General features: G+C 35.9%; 1 protein-coding gene across 1 annotated transcript; it reads left to right on the forward strand.

The window, feature by feature from the left end:
* Nucleotides 1-1,336: 1,336 nt before the first annotated feature.
* LOC149846805 (uncharacterized) lies at nt 1,337-11,305 on the forward strand. Its single transcript, XM_089996589.1, has 2 exons — nt 1,337-1,744; nt 10,842-11,305. Exon 1 carries the CDS (start codon nt 1,359-1,361, stop codon nt 1,740-1,742), a length of 384 nt encoding a protein of 127 aa, XP_089852715.1. The 5' UTR covers nt 1,337-1,358; the 3' UTR covers nt 1,743-1,744; nt 10,842-11,305.
* Nucleotides 11,306-11,640: the final 335 nt, after the last annotated feature.

Here is an 11,640-nt window from a genome sequence, read left to right on the forward strand (position 1 = left end):
ACTCTGAATGCATCTGCAGGGTTAGATTTGCAAAAAAAACTAAAAAATCTTGATTCATACTATCAAATATATTTGGTTGGCAAACATATTCCAGTTTTCCTTATATATATATATAGAGAGAGAGAGAGTAGGTTCTTGTGATACGTGCTTGATGGGTTTTTTATGTTTTTCGTTTTATTTTTAAATCTTGACCGGACAGATGTGATCTATGTACTTGATTTTACAGGGATAAGCTCTTAAAGTGTTTGATTCCAACACATGGGTGGGTTTTTATAAGGTTTCAAAAAATCAACTATCCAAAATCTTTGTAAATTTTTTAGGCTCCAAATATCATTTTTTTCATCAAAAATATATGATCCAAGTGTGGATTCCTTGTAAATTGACCATGCCCAACACATTTATGGGGTTAAAACTATGAAAAAAATGTCGGACGAGCAAAAAAAACCCATCAAACACTAATCACAAGCACCTATGCTCTACTCCCCCTCTCTCTCTCTCTCTCTCTCTCTCTCTCTCTCTCTCGCTCTATATATATATATATATATATATATATATATGTGATAAGTGAATATATTAGACCCGCTTTTCTTGTTCTGCCTCGTTAAGCCCCATAGTCTGAAGTGTTTTATAATAGATTTGAACAGCTAGATGTGTTTAGCATGCTCGATTTAGTGGGAATCGATTATTGGATAATGTTTTTCAACAAAAAAATGTGATTTTATGAGCTAGAAAAAACTGATGTTGCCATAGCTATTGATTTTGGATCACCTTAGATTCGGTAATCCAAAAGCCGGTTCCCACCAACAAAACCTATAAATCACATCTAGATGTGAGAAAAATAGTATATATATATATATAGAGAGAGAGAGAGAGAGTAATGCGTTCCTTAGGCCCCTTTTTTTTGTTATGTCTCATTAGGCACCTTCAAAAATAGTAGTTTTAAGTATTTTTTTTTCTAAGTCTAAACCTTAAATATGATATATAGGTTTTGTTTAGTGGGAACAGACTTTTGGATTACTGGAGTCTAACTTGTATATAGGTCTCGTAATCCAAAATCAATAGTTATGAAAGTATCAGTTTTTCTCAGCTCATAAAAACATGTTTTTATTGAAAAACATGATTCAAGAGTAGATTGCCACTATATCTAGCATGCTAAACACATCTAACTGTTCAGATATATCATAAGACAGACACTTACCTATGGAGCAGAAAGAGAAATTGGCCTAATATGTTCAGTTCTCATATATATATTTCATTAGAGAGAGATGGGCTCCGGTGGCGTGTGTGGCAAGTGGTAATATATATATATATATATATATATATATATATATTATTTTATTTTATTTTATTAGAGAGAGATGGGCTTCGGTGGCGTGTGTGGCAAGTGGTACTGGAGCGTCTACGATGCCTTCAAATCGCTGTCACCAACGCCGGAGTGCCTGATGGCCGAGGTGGACGCCGCCATTGCCGCGGCGGAGTATGCTCAGAGCATCGACTTCCTTAGGAAGGGTGGCGCCAGCGCCACCAAGCCGCCTAACGCACCGGCGGAGGCCCACGACGTCCGCACCGCCGACGAGGCTTACAGGGCGGCCTGCGCGTCGCTCGCCTCCGGCAACTTCGAGTCGGCCCTCGCGTCGCTGCGGCTGGCCCTCTCCAATTGCCCGCTGGACAAGTCCTCCGCCATCGCCAAGATCCAATCGCTCATCTCCATCGCTTCTCAGCAAATCAACAAGCCCAATTGATGGTTGGTATCTCTCCTTTGACGAATTATCTCGATTACCTTCGTGTTTTTTACCACTATACCTGAGATGCTGGATATCTGTTTTGCAAAGATGGGTTTGTTCCCTCTGATTCATTTTGTTTGTACCGTTGGTGCATGTTCAGTTCCTTAGTTTGGTTATTGATTGTATGCTAGCAATTGGCTATGGTGGTGGAATTCCTTGTTTTGGAAAACACCCACCTGTGGGAGTTAGCTTCTATGTTGAGAGACGTCGGTTTTTTGTGATTGGGGAAAAATGGAATTCATGGACATCATGAGCGCCATGTAACTAGAAAAAGCTTTATTTTGGATTAGAGGTCTGCTATGTAAGATGTTTGCCAGTTCTATGGAAAAGAAAATGCTTAATTTTGCTTGGTCCCTTATAGTGGAACTATAGAAGATAGCCTAGCAAAGAGAGGATGGCCTGTGTATCAAATTGATGTTCATGGAACTGTTTTTTGGAGTAGGATCTCAGGATCATAAGCTATGGGTATTTGGAAAGTAATTGTGTGAAGCCTTAACAAGTCTCTGCAGGACACGAACAAGAAACGTTGAGAGATTGGACACAGAGCCAAAGGTTAAAAAAATGAAAAGGTGTTAGAATGTATTGTGAGAAGCATGGATATTGTTTGTTTGGAGAGGAAACTTCTAGTGAGGCAAGTTTGCTGCTAGAAAGCTAATTTCCAAACCAATTGCATGTCTTCTGATAACCATGATTTAGAGTGTATTCTTTAATTTGAATCCACAATTTGATTTACTATCATGGTTGTGTTGCTGATATTTTGAACAAAGTATGAGGCTCCGATTATTTGTCTTTTTGAAAATTTGAGTCATTCTGGGTGGAATAGTTTATCGCATTACATCATCATTGATGTTAGTTATCAGTATTGCAATATTGTAACGTAGATGTATCATAAGATACCACAGGGTAATCTGGTATAGTACGTCCTTTTATTTTAGAAATGGAGTATATTGTGTTGCACTAGGATGAGCGCATACCAGTAAACACAGATGTGTTTAACCAGGATGATTGTGTATCAGTGAACACACAATAATGCTGGATAAAACAACTCAATGAAGATAATTAGAAGCAGTGGCGGCTTTTCACAGTGCCTTTTTATGTGTTCCTGTGGTGACAGGCAGGGGCGGAGCCAGCATTCTAACCTATGGTGGGCACAAATACAAAGTAAAAAAAATAATTACTAACAATATGTTTTTTATGAAAAATTACTAACAATATGTTCCAAAAAACCAAATCAAAACCCTATTTTCTACAAACATCACAAATGGTTCATTTATGCTAGATAAAAAATCCTAATATTTTAACCAAAATCAAATCATACAATATTCATGGATTCATGTCTAATGGTAATTAAAAAAAACACAAAAACCTTAAAACTATAAACTAAACATTTATATCATTCTAAAAAAAAAGAAATCAAAACTAATCACTACAAACAACATAAATTATGCATTTATGCTAATTATAAAAAACACTAATATTCTAACCAAAATCACATCTTACAATATTCATATATCCATGCCTAATGATAATTGAAAAAAAAAGCACAAGAAAACCCTTAAACCATAACTAGACATTTATGTCATTTATAAAAAAAATGAAACCCTAATCCCTACAAACATTATGAATTATGCAGTTATGATTAATTAATAAAAAACCCTTAATATTCTAACCAAAATTAAACCACATAATATTCTTGGATTTATGCCTAATGGTAATTAAACACACACACACACACATTAAAATCATAAACTAAACATTTACTTCATTCTAAAAAAAGCAAATAAAAACTTAAAATCCTAACAAACATCACATTGTAGTTATGCTAATTGAAAAAAAAAACAAAACCCTAATTAAATATTTGTCATTTGAAAAACCAAATAGAAGACAAATCCTAACAAAAATCAAAGATTTAGGGGGTTGGTAACCAAAGCAAGCATTTATTAATGGAATCACACTTAATGATAATTAAAAAGAAAATACCAGATAAAAAACCCTAAAACCTTCGTTATATAATCATGCAATTAACAAAAAAACAAATAAATACCCAAAATCCTAAAACAAATCATAGATTTATGCTAATTAAAAAGAACAAGTAAAAACTCTAATATTCTAACAAAAAATCAAACATTTATTATTCATGATTAATGCTAATAAAAAAAATACACACATACAAAACCCTAGCAAGGGGGAGATGACCGGAGAGAGAGAGAGAGAGACCACAACAGGGGTGGAGGACCGACACCGGTGGAGCCTCGTAGGCTTGGAGAGAGAGAGAGACCACAACTGGGGTGGTCGGTGTTAAAATATATGTATCAATATATATATATATATATATATATATATATATTCAAATAAACCATAATACCTGATAGGGGTATTATGGTCATTTCACACCGTACCCGATAGGGGTACTTGTTTTTCTTCTTCTTCTTCTTTCTGTAATTATTTTATTTTTCTTTTTTTTATTTTCTTTAAACCACCTAAGGGGCCCCACCATAGAGTCGTCGGGGCCCCCAACGGTTATATTTTTGCCTATCTCAAGGCTTGTGTATGTGTTGTCCCTTTGTGGACTTGGCTATTGTCTCTTTTGTTTGTCCATTGTAGGACATTACAAGTGCTTGTATCACTCTTTGTATTTCGCATATCTCATTACATGGTATCAGAGCTACTCGGTTCTTAGAGAAAAAAGCGTGGTACGTATATTTCTCATCTATTGTCTTCTGTTTCTCACTTCTTGGTGGCATTATGGAAGTAAAAATCGACCTATCCTGCAAACTCAATGGAAAGAACTACATAATGTGGGCTTCGGCTATGGAGAACAACTTCAAAGGTAAGAAACTTTTGGGGTATGTTATGGGTTCCATTTCGGAACCTAGATTGGAGCTCATAAAGATCGGAGGTGGCCAAGAAAAGGCTCTTGAAGGAGATGCTCGCCTAAAAGCCATTGAAAATCATCAAAAAAAAGTTGAAGATTGGGAAAGCAATTACGTAAAAATCCTTGCTTAGTTCATGAACATTGTCGAACTCAAGGTATGTGCTAATATAGCTAAATTTCGTCGGACCAATAAGGCTTGGTTTTTTATGAAGGGTATGTATACCCAAAAGGATCTTGCAAGCGCATATTTCTTGCAAGAAAAAATTAGAACCACCAAACAAGGTGATTCAAGTGTTCAAGATTACTATAGTGTTTTAAATCCACTATGAGATGAGTTGGCTCTTTTAGAGCCAAAATGGGTTGCTATGGAAGATGTTGAATTAAGACAAAAGCAAATGAAATAAGATCGATTGTTTTAATTCTTATTTGGGTTACGTCCCAAATTTGAGCAAGTAAGGTCATCACTTCTCCATAGATCTATCTTTCCTCCAATAGAAGATGTCATTGCCGAAATCACTCAAGAAAAAACTAGGCTTGGCATGAGTAAGAATGTTGATGAAGTGCTTGTCGTATCCAAACCCGGCAACAATGTAAAAACTTATAAACCTCCTCACTTCGGTAAACAAGGAAACTACAATGGAGGAAGAAAAATGATTGTTTGCCATCATTGTTGTGAGTCAGGTCACATTAAACCCGCTTGACCAAAGCTCAATGAAACTTTCAAACCTAAGGTGGCCTCTCTTGAAGAATCTACCACCAATGAAGATGAAGGCAAGAATGGTGATCTCAAAGAGACCCTTGGTCAAATATCCATGGCTCTTCAACAAATCCTTAAGGCTACTTCCTCCACATCGGGTGCGGCCATTGCGTCTACATCATCACCCGATACGTATTCTTGGATCTTAGACTCTGGAGCATCTTTTCATATGACCCCTCATGAAAATGCCTTAGTCGATGTTTGCACCAATTCAAAAGGCTCTTGTGTTTCTACGGTCGATGGAACTTTTTTGAAAATCTCTAGTATTGAAACTCTAAACTCAAAAAATTCTTAAAATCTTTTTGCTTCAAAAGTTAGAGTTGTCCCAAAACTAAATTTAAACATTTTTTCGGTCTCCCAAATTGCCGACCATGGATGTGAAATATCTTTCTCATCTAATGGTTGCTTTGTGCAGGATCTTCGGTCCGAGAAGTAAATTGGGCAAGGTCATACGAAGGGGGACCTCTACTATATGGATCATCTAAACCTTCCTACAAACCATTTTTGTTCTTATGTCCAAGAAAAAAGATTGAAACTTGGCATAAAAGGCTTGGCCATCCAAGTTATTCAAAAATGTATCTTTTTCTGTTTGGAAACAAATTTTGTAAGAAAAAAGACATTAATTGCAAAGATTGTATTTTTGGAAAAATGAAGTCTATTCATTTTCCAACTAGAACTTTTCTCTCTTTAAGACCCTTTAAATTGGTGCACTCGGATGTTTGGGGACCATCTCCTGTCATGTTTAAAGGGGGTTACTCCTACTATGTCACTTTCATTGATGATTGATATACTTGGATCTATTTTCTTAGTCACAAATCGAAAGTGTTTTCCTTCTTTAAAGAATTTCATATGAAAATTCAAAATCAATTTCAAAGTAATATATCTACTTTGAGAACCGATTCCGGTGGTAAATACTTATCTAATGAATTCCAAAATTATTTAACTCAAAATGAAATTTGTCATCAAAAATCATGTCCTAGAACTCCACAACAAAACGGACTAGCGGAAAGAAAGCATAAGCATATCATAGAAACCGCTAGAACATTGCTTGTCTCTAAGAATATTTCAAAAAAAAATTGGGCCGAAGCCGTCTTAACCTCAACATACCTAATCAATAGAATGCCTTCCTCAAAATTAAAAAATGCCTCTCCCTATGAAAATTTTTTTAAATTCTCTCCAGATTTCAATCGTCTTTGTATTTTTTGTTGTAAATGCTTTTTTTCTTGCATAAGAGAGACAAGTTGTCTCCAAAGGCAATTGAATGTGTTTTTCTAGGTTATGGGAAAAATAAAAAAGGCTATAGGTGTTTTGATTTCGAAAATGACAAGTTATATGTTTCAAAAAATGTAACTTTCTTAGAAGATGAGAATGGTTTTGAAAAAATGGAAAAATCAAATAACAGTGATTATATGTTTTTACATGATCTTATTGATGACATAAATGATGACTCTATGAATCATCTTGAAAGCATAGAAGACACTTGTGATGTGTCCAATCTTGATGTGTCACCATCAAGTGACGGTGCTAGTAATGAAAATATTAATGTTTACACCCAGAGAGATCAAGAAAGGTCTATTAGTGCCTTAGAAAAATACTCTCAAATTTTTTAATCTTCAGAAGAGCCCCCCATTCGACACTCTTCTAGAAAATCAATACCCCCTAATAGGTTTGTATCCTATGAATCTTTAGCACTCAATTATCGAGCGTGTTTGATAACCTTACATTCATATTATGAACCCACTCACTATAATCAAGCTAAAACTCTACCACATTGGGTTGAAGCAATGAAAATAGAATTAGATGCGCTAAAAAAGGCTAATAATTGGGAAATAGTCAAACTCCCTCCGCATAAAAAACCTATTAGATGTCGCTGGGTCTTTAAATTTAAAACTAAAAGCGATGGATCCTTAGAAAGATATAAAGTCAGGTTAGTAGCAAAGGGATATTCACAAGAATATGGAATCGACTATGAGGAAACATTCGCGCCTGTAGCCTGAATGACTAGTGTCAGAACTCTAATAGTTGTCGCATCAACCAAAAAATGGCCTATATATCAACTCGATGTGAAAAATGCTTTTCTAAATGGGAATTTAAATGAAGAGGTATATATGGATCCACCACTTGGAATTAATATTGGACAAGGTCAAAATCTTAAACTCTTAAAAGCCTTATATGGTCTTAAACAAGCCCCTAAGGCTTAGTATGATTCTTTCAGTGATATTATGGTTAAATTAGGATTTCACTCCTGTTATACTGACATTGCCCTCTTTGTTAAAAGTGCAGGTACTAGCATTGTTATCTTATTGCTTTATGTTGATGATATGATTATCACTGGGAATGATCAAAATAGTATTGTTGATGTTAAAACCATGTTGAAAAATAATTTTGACATGTTTGATTTAGGCTTCCTTAGATATTTTTGTTAGAAAGTATGCGGAAAGGTAATAACAAGAATGCTTAATGCATTCACACAGTCCAATGAATAGACAAACCCAAACTCACAATGAGGAATATAGAAATAGTCCACTAAGGGACAACACAAGAAGCCTTCAAAGAGGCAACATAAAAAATATGAGCTTTATTGAATGAGGGCTTGAAAAGCCACAAGTTACATAGGGGATTACCCCTCTATTTATAAGCAATGGAGTGAGAGAGTGAGTGAGAAAAGAGTGAGAAAGAAAGGGCATTGGGAGGCCCAACAAGGACTCGTTGGGCCCCCAACGGTCACATTTGTGACCGTTGGGGGTCCACCGACTCTTAGTTGGGACCCCCAATGCAACGCATTTAATGCATTTTACAATAAAAAATAAGAAAAGAAAAAGGAAATAAAAGAAAAGTAAAAAGACTGAAATGCCCCTATTAGGCAGAATTATAGAAATACCCTTTATCGGATATATATATATATATATATATATATATATATATATATATATATATATATATATATATATATATATATATATATATATATGATTACATATATTTTAACAATTGCCTATCTCATGGCTTGTGTATGTGTTGTCCCTTTGTGGACTTGGCTATTGTCTCTTTTGTTTGTCCATTGTAGGACATTGCAAGTGCTTATAGCACTTTTTGTATTTTCACATATCTCATTACAGTCGGCACCCTTTGGGTTGGGCACTGCTCACCCTGACCCATATCCCTTTTAAGGGATTTCAGCGGGTCAGGGTGGGCACATGCCCACCCTCCCATTAACGTGATTCTGCCTCTGGTGACCGGGAAACCCTTTAATCGAGTCTTTTGCTCCTAAGGTCCATAATAAGTCCATCTCCTCTAATGAAGTGGAACTACCCCTTAATCAAGATTTGCAGAAGCAATATTAAAATAATGTTTTTTAGTAGGACACACACATGCACACGATAAGCTTTGTGATACAAGTTAAAACATTGTAATAGGAAATAATCTCATTGAGGTCTAGAGTGTGTGTTCCATTCCTACAGGAAACATGCACGGGCCCCATAGCAGCATACTATCAATCATGGGTCAACACTCTTTTTCTTTTTGGGGAAGCTTTTTCTTACCATTTTTTTCCTCTATCAACATGGCTGATGATTAACGTGTTTAATTTCACTTTTTTCTCTCAGCATGCACTGCATGCATTTTATTTAATCTTTTTCAATGGTCCTAATTTAGGATGCGATTTATATGGGTCATTTGTTATACACACCCACTACAACAAAAAAGGATGAGAAGGTGCTTTATTTACAGTTTCAGAAATAAGACATCCATGCTCAACTGAAGGACAAGACCTTTCGAGGATTAGTCATGCTTTTTAGTGCTACTGTAGGAGCTTGGAAGTATACACTTAAACTCTTCTTTACAAGGAATTCATAGAATACTACACCTCAGGATTTTCCTTTTTTTTTTGGAAAGGGTCCACAATGCACTATTATATGCTTAACAGTATGACCTCTAAATCTGCAGTAGGGTATTTGTATGATCCAGCACACGTCTAACACTTTGATGTAGCTGTTGTTCCATATGTTAATTTTTGCTGTCTGAACTGCATCTTTCTTGTTGATATTCATTCCTTAGATGTTGCCTTCTGTCCTTTCCATCTTTAGTTGTCCTATCTGTAATCTACAACTAGGGTCTCTATGACAGCAAACACTATCTTGCTTGGGGTCCTTTGTCATTGATTGCTTCCGTTTCCATGATATGTGTACTCGGCATTCAAATGTTTTACTTACTAGCACGCGAAGCAACTTTTCCGTTGGTCTGCTTGGAGTTGGTTGACTGATTAAGCAACTTCATTGTCCAATTTCTATAGGGCTGTTGTGTCTTCTTGGAGTTAATTGACTGAGGTGCATGTCTAAATTGGTTATTTTTTGTAAGGGGGACAAGATCATGATTAGTGGAGCTGTTGAGGCATCAATAAGTTAATAACCATAACTGTGGTTTTGATTGATTCCAGATAGTGGAAATAGGAGATGTTGGTCTACACTTGGCCATCATAACTTACATGTTTCCCATGTGTGAAGCCACATATCCTATTAAGCCACTTACCATTGAAGTGTTTTACTTTATTTTAAAAAATATTAATTTTATGAACTATATTATTGTATAGGGTGTTTAATTGTTTTCAACAATATTTTCACGTTTTTTGTTTAACTACCGTCTTAGATAGTGTGGATGGGAGATTTTTGTTTTAGGGGTTGATGGGTTTATCATGGACACTTACCAAAGAAGGCTTCATTAAGGTTTATGATATCTGAATCTTTGACACAAAAAACTACTGTAAAAAGCCTCTACCATAGATGCAGCTAAATTTGATGTTTTCTATAAGCTATTATTTGTTAATGTCAAAAGACTTAAGACAACCTTGACACATATATGGCGATAATTGTTTTTTGTTATCCATTGCTTCTTTTTGTAGTTCCTTTTTCCTGCAGTATTATCCCATGTAATCTTTTTCCCAAAGAGATAAAATGTAAACAACCTTGATTTTTTTCGTTTCACCACCAGGAAAAGTTTTTCATTGATTTGTTTAGTAAGAAACATGCTTTAGATCAATTGTTTTAATTAAACACTGCATTTTTCAGTCTAAGTTTCTGCACTAATTTCTCGATTCTTTTTAGAACATGTATACACATCAAGACATTTTGATCTATTGCCTGTTCTCCACTAAAAGGACCATGGAGATCACATCTGTACAGTTAGAACCACTACTATTTATGTGTGTGCTTTCATGTAAGCATGTGATTGATTTGTTCCTTGGGCGTTCGACTTGTTGAGGAGTCTGCATTGCATTGCATGCATTATGAAACTAAATATTCTCTACTATCGGCATCATGTGCATGGCCAGAATATTTCTGGTGAACTGCTACTATATTCTTGAAGGGAGTGCCGTGGATGAAATAAGTTGACCAGGGCATCTTATAGTTTTCCTTCTTTCTTCATGCAGGACTATTAGCTTCAAGGCCTTCATCAATGGGGATGCTTGAACTATCTTCTCTGAAGACATGGTACCTGCCTAGATTCTCAAGAGGGTCTGTGTGTGGCTTCATGACGACCTAGACTGCTAGTTCACATGAAGCTTTTGGTGATATGCAGTGCCTTTATAAGGTGAGAAGCATGAGCTTACGTGTGGCATATCCCTATGGTAACACATGCTTATGTAAAGCGAGATGAGTATGCATTTACTGTTTTGTATTTATATTGGGTCACTGTTCCCCATGGTGAAACTAGCATGCTAAGCTTTTGCAAGGGGTTGATGATTGATGGGCTGCATACAGCACAAAGGAACAAAGCCTTGTATGAATCCATTTCTGTTCATCTTTGAAGCTAGGAGATGAAATTGTGACTGGTGAGGTTGGATTTTTTTTTTTTGCATTCACCTTGGTTAGAAGCAAGTCTTTGAGTAGAAAATCTTCCTCTGATCCTGTATGCCTGCCGTTTCTGCTGTTTATTTCCTGTATGCTGCTGGATACGTATAATTTTATTTGGTAGGAGATGGATGTACGTCTCTGTTTGGGAGCTGGTAGCTAGTATAGGAGTGAAACTTTTGAATTTGAACTTGGTCGATGGTGGTTGTTTCGGAGAATGACATTGCTAAGGCAGTTTATGGAAATGAGAAAGGAAGTGGGTTCTCCTTTATATTTGCACTTAAAACTGGATTTGGTAACTATCACCTCGGAGAGGCCACTATCAATTCCAAGAATTGATATCTTCTGCTTTTCCAAATCCATAAACTCTCCCCAATT

This window comes from Nuphar pumila, chromosome 2, assembly GCF_984573655.1.
Source record: "Nuphar pumila chromosome 2, dmNupPumi1.hap1.1, whole genome shotgun sequence".
In the NCBI taxonomy this organism is placed as follows: Eukaryota; Viridiplantae; Streptophyta; class Magnoliopsida; order Nymphaeales; family Nymphaeaceae; genus Nuphar; species Nuphar pumila.